Source organism: Drosophila tropicalis, unplaced genomic scaffold, assembly GCF_018151085.1.
Source record: "Drosophila tropicalis isolate 14030-0801.00 unplaced genomic scaffold, ASM1815108v1 contig_859, whole genome shotgun sequence".
In the NCBI taxonomy this organism is placed as follows: domain Eukaryota; kingdom Metazoa; phylum Arthropoda; class Insecta; order Diptera; family Drosophilidae; genus Drosophila; species Drosophila tropicalis.
The window spans coordinates 13,286,935-13,300,447 of record NW_027173353.1 but is presented as its reverse complement, the minus strand read 5'-3'; the positions used below and the strand labels follow the sequence as shown (position 1 = coordinate 13,300,447).

The 13,513-nt window shown below is 41.2% G+C and overlaps 1 protein-coding gene across 1 annotated transcript; it reads left to right on the top strand.

The window, feature by feature from the left end:
• The first annotated feature begins 4,759 nt into the window (after positions 1–4,759).
• Gyf (GIGYF family protein Gyf) lies at positions 4,760–12,047 on the top strand. Its single transcript, XM_068295929.1, is given in 11 exon segments — positions 4,760–4,817; positions 5,212–5,616; positions 5,679–5,855; positions 5,919–6,258; positions 6,350–6,639; positions 6,641–8,891; positions 10,200–11,111; positions 11,181–11,255; positions 11,538–11,692; positions 11,755–11,767; positions 11,770–12,047. Coding segments are annotated over 10 exon segments (4,689 nt in total). The 5' UTR covers positions 4,760–4,817; positions 5,212–5,250; the 3' UTR covers positions 11,880–12,047.
• Positions 12,048–13,513: the final 1,466 nt, after the last annotated feature.

Here is a 13,513-nt window from a genome sequence, read left to right as displayed (position 1 = left end):
AAAAAAGTTTCTGGTCCGACGTGAGGGAACACAAAAAATACAGCGTATCTAGTAAATTGGTAGAAATGACTTCGCCGTTGACTAGTTTATGGATAAAGAGAATACCAAAAACAAGCCTACGGTTAGAAAGTGAAGGAAGATTAATAAGAAGAAGTCTGTCAGAATAAGAAGGTAGGCGAAGATCCGGGTCCCAATTCAGACCGCGTAGCGCAAACTTAAGGAATTGCTTCTGTACCGATTCAATACTACGCTGGTGAACATCATATTGCGGGTTCCACACTGGCGAGCAATATTCTAGAGTAGGGCGAACTAACGAAGTGTATAAAACCTTTTTTTACATAGGGATTATCAAATTCTTTGGCCCAACGTTTAATGAAGCCAAGAAGGCTGCTTGCTCTATTGACGATTGAAGAAATATGAACATTAAATGAAAGTTTGGGGTCAAACATAACGCCTAAGTCTTTGAATGATGGTACACAATCTAACAGAACAGACTTTATAGAGTAATGAGCTAGGAGCGGAGACAAACGACTGAAAGTCATAAAAGAACACTTAGAGGCATTAAGGTGTAATTTATTAACGTGGCACCAATCACAGAACGCATCGAGATCTGATTGCAAGTACTGTTGGAAAGAAGGATCATTATAGGAATAACAAATCTTGACGTCATCCGCAAATATGAGCACGCGTGAATGAGCCAAAGGCAAATCTTTTATAAACAATGTAAATAATAGTGGGCCCAGATGACTGCCTTGGGGTACACCTGACGTAACTCGAACAGTTTTAGATAGCGAGGAACGAAAAGACACCTTTTGGGTTCTGCCAATAAGATACGACTTTAACCAAGCCAATAGTTTTGGGGAAAAACCCATGATGTTAAGTTTCGCGAGGAGCATAGAAGCATAGAATGATCAACCGTATTAAAAGCCTTACTAAAGTCAGTATAAATAACGTCAGTTTGACACTTTTTACGGAAGCCATGGTGTACAAGGGTAGTCTAAAAGGTTGGTAAGCGACGAACGACCTTTCATGAAGCCATGCTGACAAGGAGAAATAGTGGATCTGGATAGATGGTGAAGGGAAGACGTAATAATTTTCTCAAACAGTTTCGGTATTGCCGAAAGTTTGGCAATGCCACGGTAGTTAGAAACATCCGATTTGCCACCCTTTTTAAAAAGCGGAATAATAAAAGACTCCTTCCAAATATCAGGAAAGCTACAAGTCTCACTCGATATAAAGAATAACCGAGCTAAAGGCTTAGATAGGGAAATCGAACACATTTTAAGGATGCAACTAGGTATATTATCAGGCCCGGGAACGATGGAAGACGTCATAGATGACAAGCTAGAGATAATACAGTCTTCAGTAATACTGGGAAAAAACATACAATTTAAATGTGGGATTGAAAAGTGATAGGGTGTGGGATCCGAAACAGTAGTAGAATAAGTCGACTGAAAGAATTTAGCAAACAGATCTGCAATATCTGAATCATTATTAGCAGTCTGGTCGTTAAGTCTGAAGGTGGAAGTACATTAGAGAGTCTTTTGGAATTGACAAAGTTGTAAAATTTTTTGGGTTCTTATAAAATTCAACCTTACAGCGAACGAGATAATTGTTGTAGCATTGATTATTTAAAAGACATAATTGAGATTTGGCTATACAATAATTTGCATAGTCAAGTCGCGAACCAGTTTTTTTAAATCTTTTAAAATATCTCGATTTAATGTTACGAAGATTAAAGATCCTACGTGTGAACCAGACTGGCGAGCTGGAGACGGTAGAGACATTCACATAAGGAGCGCATTTATCAATTAGAGAATTAAGAGCAGAGTAGAAAAACTTCACGGCACAATCTATGTATATCGTAGCACTCAAATAGAAATGACCAATCAAAAGAGAAAATAAGGCTGTTAAGAAGATTGAAATTTGTTTTACGAAAACATCTACGATGGTAGGGTGATAGAAATCTTCAGGTTTCACTAGTGGCTGTGTTTGTGATACAGCACTAACAGTGGGATCAGAGACAAAAACAAGATCAAGGATTCTTTTAGAAGAGTTAAGGAAAGAATTCAACTGATATAGTGGACATTCAAGTAGGCTATCAAGAAAAACATGTTGAGATGAAGGAATTAAGAAATATAGATTACCATCAACAAGCCAAGAAATATTAGGCAAGTTAAAATCACATAAAACTATAAGAAAATCACGATCTTTAAGACGACCAAAAATAGTTCGTAAAGCATCAGCATGGTGCACGTAGATCATGATATCATAAGCTGGAGGAATATATAAACAAGAGATACATAGGCTAAAGTTAGAACATGTAACTTCGACGCAAATAAACTCAACACCTAAGGGGAGATTAATTGGCACCACACTTGAAAACAGATTCGAGTTGACAGCAATGAGTCCTCCACCGCCACGACGACCAACACGATCAAGCCTAAAAGAAATAAAGTTATTAGAAAGAATTTCATTATCCAAAACAGAGGAGTTAAGCCAAGTTTCAGAGAAAGCTAATATGTCAGCCGAAAAGGTTTGGCTATCACAGAACAGGTTAGAGAGCTTGGTAAGAAGTCCTCTTACATTTTGATAATGAATGCAAAGACTAGACGTTATTAGTTTTTTGAAGCAGAAGATAAATTAGGAAGGTGGACAGGCAACGGACAAGAGCGCTTATTGGGCGCAAACTCGTGTACAACTAGGCCCTCTGGCCAAAAATTAGGGTCAACCATAGCTGAGAAGTACTCATTTGGTACTGTAATTTTAAAAGAGGAGATTTCGCGAGGCCTAGAAAACTTAAACTTTTGAATTAAAACCTTAGCAGGGCAAATATTACCAATGTAAGCTGCCACAGACGACTCAGAAGTATCGGGAGCAAGCCTAGAGATAAATAATTGTTTGCGATGAGGCACTACAGTTAGTGGAGGCGGAGGAGCATTGGGATCCGCAAGTGATTGAGAGTCAGCATTATCCTGTGATTGATCAGAATTCCCGTGAGGGATAGATTGAGGTACACCAGGGCTTGTAATGGGTACTTCAATCTGAAAAGAAGAGCATAAAGAGGGACAAGAAGATGGTGTAGGCGAAAGTAAAATGGGAGACGAAGTAATAGAGAGAGCTGGCGACTGCTTACGAGGCAACTCAAGGGTACATTTCTTGTGCAATTTCTTAGAAGGTGGAACAAACTTGAATTGCGACAATTATTGAACGCTAGTGTCACACTCGTTAGACAGCTGTTTGGCCAGTTTGTTTAAAGGAAGAAACTTTTAATATTCCTCAAGCGGTCGGTCTCTTCTCTTTTTTTCATTGTTTCTGACTACAACTGATTGATTAACAAAAATACAACAGCTAGAAATTCGGGATGTATACTCGCTTGGAATGAGTGCGGATTTTGTTAGCGTCTAAATTATATACACTAAAGATCTGCTGACGCTGCTATCCAGGATTCATTATGGCTTCTCAGAGAAAAAAATCTTCAACAACAACGAATATTAAATAATACTGTTAACCAAATATTAAATAAAACTAGTTAACAAAAAGAATTGACATTGCGTGAACCTTTTTTACACCCTTGCGGGTATTATAAAATTGGTCAGATGTTGTAACGCAGAGAAGAAGACGCTTCCGACCGAGTAAAGCTGGGTCGATATATCCATAAGTAGAAAACCATTAAGGAGTCCGAGTACAATTTCTATCAAATTTTTCCGTTTTTTAAAATTCAATATTTGCTATTAAATTTAACGTATAAGGTTCTTGAATGGACTCGGCAGGCAAATTCGATTATAGAAATTAATCTTTCGGTTCATTAGAAAACTTGAATATACAACGTTATAGTTGCTGTATAAACTGATAACTTAAACTAACAATGCTAAAATACTTGTCTATTTTTTTTTGGTAAAATCAAGCAACGAATAGTATGAATTTAAAGGTTGAGATACGCGCCTTAGCAATAATGCCCCAGTTTTCAAAAATTTCCCACTATTATCGATGGTGCCAACTGCCGATACAGTTTTAGCAGTAAAAGTAGCTGTTTTCGGCTAAATATGACAAATTTTTAAAATGGTGTTGGAGAATACGTAAATATTGGCTGCCAGATGCCACAGCTACCAAAGCAGCCGAATATTCCCAAATAAAACAAAGTGGCGTAAAAATAAACTGACTTACATTTGCCAATCCAGATTTTACTTAACAGGGCTTAAGCAAAAAGAATTAAATAAAATACAATTTAAACTGCGCGCCAAGAAAATGTTGCGTTTACCTTCTGGATAAGATAAGAAGCGTTAACAGCATTTTCCATACTGGGGCTCCTTAAATTATTTGGGGTAACGACTTATCTCCGCCGACATACATATCTCCGCCGTTAGAAAAACGACATATCTCCGCGCGGAGAAATGTCGTTCTGAAACGACATAATTTCGCGCGGAGATATGTCGTTTCAAAACGACATTATTCCGCGCGGAGATATGTCGTTTTTCTAACGGCGCAGATACGACGTTTTGAAACGACATATCATCGCCGGTGATCTGCGCGGAGATATGTCGTTTCAAAACGTCATATCTTCGCCGTTTAAAAGCGACATATCTCCGCCAGAAAAATGTACTGGGCGGAGATATGTCGTCGGAGATATGTCGCTATGCCAATTATTTTGATCCTAAACTTGTCATTGGATTTTTAATTTGCTAAATTTGCTTTTAGCTCTAGCTATTTTTTGACTAATTTTCGGCTAACAGCCTTTCTTCTCTACAACGCTATTCGATTAATAACTAGGATTATCGATAGAAGTTTTTTATCTGTCGCATGTCACTTTACTTTGTGTAAGTATAAATTTTAATTGATGGATTAATAAATGCAGCATTTTTTGTTTAAAGCATACACAATCATGCACACATGTGCATGGCTCAAACGGTATTACATTTTAATTGAGCAAAAAAAGAAATACAATCTTTTTTTTCCAAAGCATACGTGTGCATGGATTTGTGTATAGGTTCGTTTATACGGCAATGGTGAATCACGATTTCGATGCAAGTCTGTACGTTTGTATGCATGTGTGTATGTGCGGTCTGAAGAGATTCTCGAATGACGCCATTTGATAAATTATTTAAAAAAATCATGATTTTTGTAAATCGTCGTGTAAACTAGGAGGTTGCTGTACGATTTATGTTATACTATTTATTTCATTCCGATTTCGATTTTCATTTCTACTCGTAGTGTAAACGGAAGGTTAAAATAAAAAAAGAGTTGATAAAAATGACAGACTCGATGAAATTTGGTCCAGAATGGTTGCGTAACATGTCCGCGGAGCCACCAGCCACCAACAGCAGCAACAATGGAGCTGGTGGAGGAGGGAGTGGCTTGGGATCCGGAGCCACAACAAATAGCTCCTTCGCCACACACAGCAATACGAGCACGACAATTGGATCCAATTCACGAAATCTGTTTCCGGAGTATCGGTATGGAAGGGAAGAGATGTTATCTCTATTCGATCGGAACTGTTTGCTGCCACAAATTTTACCCTCATTCAAAAAGCTCTTCGTGGAAAAGGTTCAGTATCCACTTGCACTGACTCCCAGTTCCGAGGACGAACTCAATAGTCAGATTTCAAGTGGAAGTAACGTAAGTGTTGCTAATACTGAAATATTATTTTACCATTTTAATTATAACAACTGGTTTTACAGTCTCGTCCTGCTTGGTTGCAGCGGTCGACGGGGGGATTTGGAACAACATCACGTGGCACTGGACGAGGCGGAGCAGTTGATCGTGGACGGATGCGTGGCAAATCGATTTACCATCCCATTTTCCAGAGATCTGCAGGAATCTATGATGAAGGGAGCCTGTCGTCCATATCTATGAAAGTAAGTATTTTTATACGCAGTTCATTCTATAGAAATGGTATTAAAATCTCCATTGCTGTGCAGCCTGAACGCAACTGGAATGAACGCAATGGAACCGGCGATTCAATTGCAATTGGCTCATCCACTGGTGGCCCGATTGGTGGGGGAGGGGGTATCGGTGTGGATTGGAACGGTACTCCAAACTCCAGTCCTCGTAAGGAATTCTCCAGTCATCATCGCAACATGGAGAATTGGCGACGAAGTCGCAACGAAGATGGCTCTGGCGATGGACCAGGCGCGACTGGCAGCGGGAGCGTTGGAGGCAGCGGTATTTCAGGCGCTGAAGTGGCTGGTTGGCGCAGTAGCGGCGGCGGTGGAACGTCGACGAATAATGCAAGTTTTGCTAGCAACACTCATCGCTGGGGTAAGTATTTCATTGTTCAAATAAAAAAGAAACAGATCTGCAAATCTCCTATTTGCATCACACATGTTAATCGTGTATATTATCCTTTTAGGGCGGTCTACAAGTTGGCGCGACGAAGAGCTTAATATAGACAGCTCGGCGGGTAATATTCAGCGTTCTATTTCAACGATCGGAACGGTTAGCAACGATCGAGACCGTGTAGCAGGTGGAGGAGGCGCGAAATCGGCTGGATCGGGTGTCGGCGGGACAGGTGCTTCGAATGATAATTCTCGGCAATTAATGGGCTCTAAAGGAAATCAGTCGTGGGCTGGGTGTGGCAGCGGTGGCCCTGATGCCGAGGACAATTTACCAGAATGGGCCATGGAGAACCCATCGGAATTGGGGGGGTACATTTGATGCCACCGGTGCGTTTCATGGTGACGGCGACAAGCATGAGCGGGGCGGCGGTGTTGCTATTGGAAAAGCTGTCCGAGTCAAACCACAGACGGATCCAAAAGAGAAGTTAAGTAAAAGTTCGATAGAGGGCAGCAATGATGAGCATTATACTGTATCTGACGGAGAAGCTGAGGCTAACAGTCAGGAGCCAAAAGCCTCTGTAGAAGGCATAGGCAGTGGCGGCGGCAATGGTACAGAGCCCATTTCAGCTATTTCCAATCTTCGTATTGATGACAGCGCGTCGGTGTCTCCAACGGAGTCTATTGTCCATGGTGATATATCTGAGCGCTTTAAAGAAGTAGCTGATGAAGTTGAAAAACTAATTATGGATGATGATATTAGTGTGTCTCAAAATCAGATGCGTGGACTGAACGAGATTGAAATGAATATAAGGCAACATCCTCCTCTTGGAATACAGGGTACTGCTCCCGGTACATCCACAGCTCAACTTCATCAACAGCCGATACCATTTTCCGATCAACTAACGATACAGCAGCATCATCAACATCATCTTCAACAACAACATCTGGCCATGCTTACTCCCACGTCCCATATGATGAATGCCAATGTAAATGACTTGTGGTTCTATCGGGATCCGCAAGCGAATGTTCAAGGTCCATTCAGTGCCATGGAGATGACAGAGTGGTATCGGGCTGGTTACTTTAACGAAAACCTATTTGTTCGACGTTTTTCAGACAATCGTTTTAGACCACTTGGCGAACTGATCAAGCTCTGCCACGGCAACATGCCATTCGCCAATAGCCATCTACTTCCGTCGCGGCTGGATGTGGATAACTTACAGTTGCCCGGTATTGCAGCAGCTGTTCCTGTGACCATTCCTGTTCGCCCATCATCGGAAGAGCAGCATCTGCAGCTTAAAGCAAACGTGACAGCTGCAGCTGATTCATTGAGCGCTGCTATTAAGGGCATCCATCTAGGAGGTGGTTCAGCTGGTCACCCTATAGACACTACCACATCTCACTTGCTTACAATGCGCTTCCAGATGCTGCAAGATCAATACATTCAACACCAAGAATATCAAATACTGGCTGATCTCTCAAAGAATGAATGTTTCCAGCGTCTGTCACCTATTGAGCGAGAGGCAGTGGTTAGGCGTAAGGTTCAGATGCTCGTGCTGCCCGAATATCTAAGCAGTTTCAGTGGTCTGAGCAATTCGTTGGCTGTCCTAAATCCAATAGCTGGCAGTCAATTGTACGACGCCATCGCAGAGCAGGCTAAAAAAGATCAGCAGTTGCCGCCTGTAAGTAATTTGTTGGAGGCTAATGATTTCATTGTCAACGCTCAATTAATGCATCAGCAAGCACAAGCCCAACTGCAGGGCCAAACCCAGGTACCACAACCAACGGTCAGTGAACCAGATAAACTTCACGACATGCCCGGAGGAAGTGAACTGGATCTTCTAAATGAATTTAACTTGAGAATGTTATTGCGCGGTCAATCCAGTGTCGGTCAACAGCAGCCGCCACCACCGGCGCCTGTCCCAGCAAATTCTTCTTCGGACTTTATGACCGAATCCCAGCTAATGGCAACTCAAAATCTTGTAATGCCAATGTGGTTGCCTTCAGCCCACACTCCAACACAACCGCAGCCAAACCAGCAATGGCCTGGAATGCCAAACGCGAAGGTGACTTTATGGGACGTTGCTGCTTTGGAAGAAGAGCAGACTCAGCAGCAGCAGTTAATTCAACAACAAAACGTGCAGCAACAGTGTAATTCTGTACCGGGGCCAATTTCATCGATAGAAACACCCAACCAAATTCAGGTCAATAATAAACAAGCACATCAGGACGAACTCAAAGCGGAAGACTCAAGGCAAGTCTGCGAAGATTTAGAGCAGCACAAGAATCAGGAATCAGCACCAGAGTCTGAGCTTAGTGCCAAGCAGAGCAGTAAACAGTTACTACCACCAATCCAGGCTTCCAAACAGCAGCAACCTCAACAACCCATATTAAAAGTCACTGAGGAAGATCGCCGGCGCGAACAAGTCGAAGAGAAGCGCCGTCTTAAAGAAGAACGTAAGCGACTGCAAATCGAAGAAGAGAAACGACGTGCGCATCAAGTAGAAGAAGAGCGAAGCCGCGAAATTCAAGAAGAACGTGAGCGTCAACAGCAAATTCAAGCTCAACGGCGGAAGGCATTGTTAGGCAACAGTGCTCCAGTTGCATCTCCAATATCAGGTGAGTGTTTTTATCTACTTTTAAATAATATATAGTAGGTGGTATTAGTTTGCAATACAGCTCTAAAGACTAAACAATTTTATCGATCTTCGGTTTTATCACATGAGTATTTTTTGCACCCAAAAATAAGATTGTCACAAAAACCAGAGGGCCGGGGCTAACTTCGACCGCGTCAAAGTGTGTATACCCTTGCAACTTTTCTGGTAACTCTTTCCTTACCTATTAGCCATCAATATGGAAGAACGTTTTATCTAAAAAGCCTTATGTTTGCGAAAGAATGGCCTACAATCATAGGAAATAACGAAGATATTGATCATAGTCACTGTTTTCCACCGATCGTTCCTATGGGAGCTATATGATATAGTCACTCGATCTTTATCAAATTCGGCACAGTCATTAACTGATATATTAAATTAAGAAATGTTTAATTTGAAAGCAATCGCTTTAAAAGTAACGAAGTAATTTACAAAAGTCACTGTTTTCGATCGATCGTTCCTATGGGAGCTATATGATATAGTCGCCCGATCTTGATCTAATTTGGCACAGTCATTAACAGATATATTAAACTAACAAATGTTTAATTTGAAAGCAATCGCGTTAAAAGTAACGAAGTTATTCACAAAAGTCACTGTTTTCAACCGATCGTTCCTATGGGAGCTATACGATATAGTCATCCGATCTTGATTAAATTATCGTTTATAGGCGTAATAAACTCTCTAATATTAAGTTTCACGATAATATGTTCGTGACTTTGGGGTTTGTATGGGAGCTATATGATATAGTGGTCCGATCCGGGATATACAACCCCTGCAGTATATACAAGCCTATGTGCAAAATTTCAGCTCTGTAGCTCTTACGGTCTAGGAGGAGTTTGCGTTGATCCAGACGGACGGACGGACATGGCTATTTGAACTCGTCTCGTCGTGCTGATCAAGAATAAATATACTTTGTATGGTCGGAGATGCTTCGTTCTATGCGTTGCACACTTGTGACCAAAATTAATATACCCTTTTTGCAGGGGTATAAAAATGATCTTCATCTATCAGTGAAAAAAATGTCACATCGACAATTTTCAATCAATCAAAATATCATTATCTATTATTGTATTATATAGCATGATATAAAATTTAAAGTATATATATTTTATATGGTGTATGTATTTTAAGGATTGAGAATTATAAAGTACATGTGTAAAATTACAGTTTAATTAGCTTTCAAAATTTTCGTTTATAGTTTCGTTAAATAGTGATTTCGTTGACCAATCATTGAATAATATGTGTCTTTGCGAACAAAAATTGTCATTTGTAGGTATTGGAACTGGCACTAGCACGAAACAAGTCTCTGGTAAACCAGGTACTAGTGCTGACAGAGAACGAGCACCAGCTTCTTCGATTGCGCCATGGTCGCTGCAGACACCCAATGCCAGCAACGCTGCTCCAGGTCTAGCAGAAATACAAAAGGCAGAGCGCCGTGAGCGACGTGCGGATCAGCAGCGACAACAGGAGCAATTGGACAAGCAGATGCGCGCTACGGCTGCTGCTGCGGCTGAAGCAAATGACGCTCTTTTGAAATGGCAGTCAGCCCCAGCGCAGGCACCAGTGATGAGTCTGGCTGATATACAAGCCGAGGAAGCCAAACGGTTGGCTACCGAACTTTTGGAACAGCAGCGTCGTCGAGAGCTCGAACATCAGCAAGCCACTCTATCAGCCAATGCTGGAGTAGCTGGCGGATTGTCCAACATATGGGGCCACTCGAGCAAGGCCTGGAGCGGCACTGCAAGCGGAAGTTCGCTGACAGCATCCACATCTATGAGTTTTTGGGATGAATCTAAGCATAGTGCACCGATGGTTGCTAGTGGCACGGGCTCCGCAACAGTTGCAGCTGTATTAGCAGCTGGTCTTCAGCCGGTAAACAAATCGCAGTCAAAATCAGCAACCGCCGTTTTGCCGGCATCTCGCAATTTGCGGAAGAGCCAGACTTTGCCGTCAATGCAGAATGTAAATCTTGTAGGAAAAGCCGGAAAATCTGCCGTGGGCCAACTACAGGAAAAGACCAAGGCCGCTCAGAGCAAACCAGGGGCCAAGATAGCTCCCACTGGAACGGAGGAAAACAAAGACAAGAAACCAAGTACTAAAGGCCACCAACAAGGCAACGATTTTGAGAATGAGTTCACCGGTTGGTGTACAAAGAGCCTGGAAAACATGTCGGCAAAGGTGGACGGTAAGTATTTATCTTATAATACGATACATAACATACAACATAACTTACTTTTCTATCTTTTAAATATAGTGCCGACATTTGTGGCCTTCTTGCAGGACCTGGAGGCGCCATATGAAGTGAAGGATTATGTGCGCATATATCTTGGTGTGTATTTCAATTTATGCAGATTTTTTGTTAAACTTGTGTAAGCTTATATCTAATTGCTGCTAAAATGTTAAGCCTTTCACAAACTGAAAGAAGAATAGCATAACTAGATTTCTCGCTGAAACAGAATTGTTTTTATGCAGTATGTTCGAGCAGATGGAAAATTTGCAGTTTTGTTATTTATATATACATATATCAATATATATTGTTGAGTTGGCAATTTAAATAAGTCACTAAACTATAATAACCATTAAATCCTTTATCTCTCCATCTTATTTTTAGGAGAAGGAAAAGAGTCAGCTGATTTTGCAAAGCAGTTTCTGGAGCGGCGCAGCAAATACAAGAATTTGCAGCGTGCACAATACGCACATAACGATGATATGTGCAAGCCAGCGCCAGCAATAACGCCGTCAAGCAATGATAACGCAGACAACAAGGTAAATGAACATTTTATCGATTTAATTTAGTATTTAAAAACTTCTCCTAACGACTTTCGCAGAACAAGCAGAAGAAAATAAAAAAAATAAGATGACTAAGATGGATGCACGAATCCTCGGATTCTCGGTAACAGCCGCAGAAGGCCGTATAAATGTTGGTGTTCGTGACTTCGTCGATGCTCCGTAACATTTCTGGAAAGGACCACCTTACCGAATAAATTGCCCTGCTAAATTCAAAACTGGGCTGAACGGCAGATCATAATTAAAGTTTAAAATATAAATAAGTCGTCGGATGAAAGAATTCAATCGAATGTGGAATGAAATCTGTTAAAAATAAAGAATTGAATGAAATCTAGCGGGCAGATTTGCAACTGAATAATTAGAAACCTTTATAAAAATCAATCTGAAATATGTAGCTTCAAATTAATTATATTTGGTAAAAAATTTAAAAAAGAATTTCTTTAATAGTATTTCTTATACAGCCTCTTTTTTAAGAATGTAAAAAATGAATGAAGTTATCTCGTTGACCTTAGTATTTCATGCGCCATAAGAAACATCTATCTTAAATTTATCAGACCAAATGTATAAACAAAACGTCCAACTCGGTTCTTTCGGCGCACCTACCAAAAGAAATGACTGTTTATACCACTCGCTCATATGGTAAAGGTTTGAGTCGCCAAACTGTATATAGGAGGGCAGTCCGATAAGTACTTAGCCTACAAATGATAAACGAAAATTTTGAAGAAGTGTCGATTTATTTCTCAACAAGGTTGATACACTTGATCCAGCGATGCTCCAACATTTTTAACCAGTCTGAAAAATAAGTTTTCTCGACTTCCTCATTCGACTCAAATTTCTGCCCGGCGAATGACTTTTAAGTTTGGAAAGGCCAAATCTGGAGAATACGGTGGACGATGCAGCAGTTCGCAGCCCAATTCGACCAATTTGGACATAGCTACGGCGGAGATGTGTGCCGGTGCGTTGTCATGGTGGAAAAGCACTTTTTTCTTCGCCAAATGGAGCTGTGACTGTTTTGCCTTTCTCTAAGTAGTCAATGTAGATCACACCTTGTGAATCCCAGAAAACGGTGTCCATCACCTTTCCGCCTGATAGGACAGTCTTCGCCTTCTTCGGAGCAGATTCGTCTGGTGAAATCCACTGTTTCGACTGTTCCTTGGTCTCTGGTGTGGATCCTAGTTTCGTCGACGGTTATAAAACGACGCAAAAACTCCTTCGGATTGCGTTAAAGCAGCGTCAAACACTGGTCTGATGTCGTCTTATGGATGCGCTTGTTGTCCGGAGTAAGCAAACGCTGCACTGATCGCGCCGACGGCTTTCTCATGCCCAAAATTTCATGCAGGATATAACCCACGCGGTCTTTCGGGATACCTACTGTCTCAGCCATCTCGCCTACTTTTAATCGGCGGTCTGCGAGATCGTGGATTTTTTCCACGTTATCCTCCGTGGTTGCACTTTTCGGGGACCTGGATGTGGCTCTTAAAAAACCGAAGTGCGTCCAAATTTAAAACTCGTTGAACCAAATTTTGACGTACACAGCATCCAACCACTCTTTGAATTGACTTCGCGATTTCCCTTCCAAAAACATAAAATGAAATCACCGACCGATATTGCTCATTTTTCATTTTTCCAAAATCCGTGGACACGCTCGCATCTACACGGAGTCAAAACAAAACCACAAATCCGATTCGACTGAAATTTTTAGCTTTGCCGTCTATACGATGGTTCTACACGATAATAAACTTTTCTTGTTATAGTGACGCCACTGGGCGGTGAGGCTAAATACTTATCGGACCACCCTCG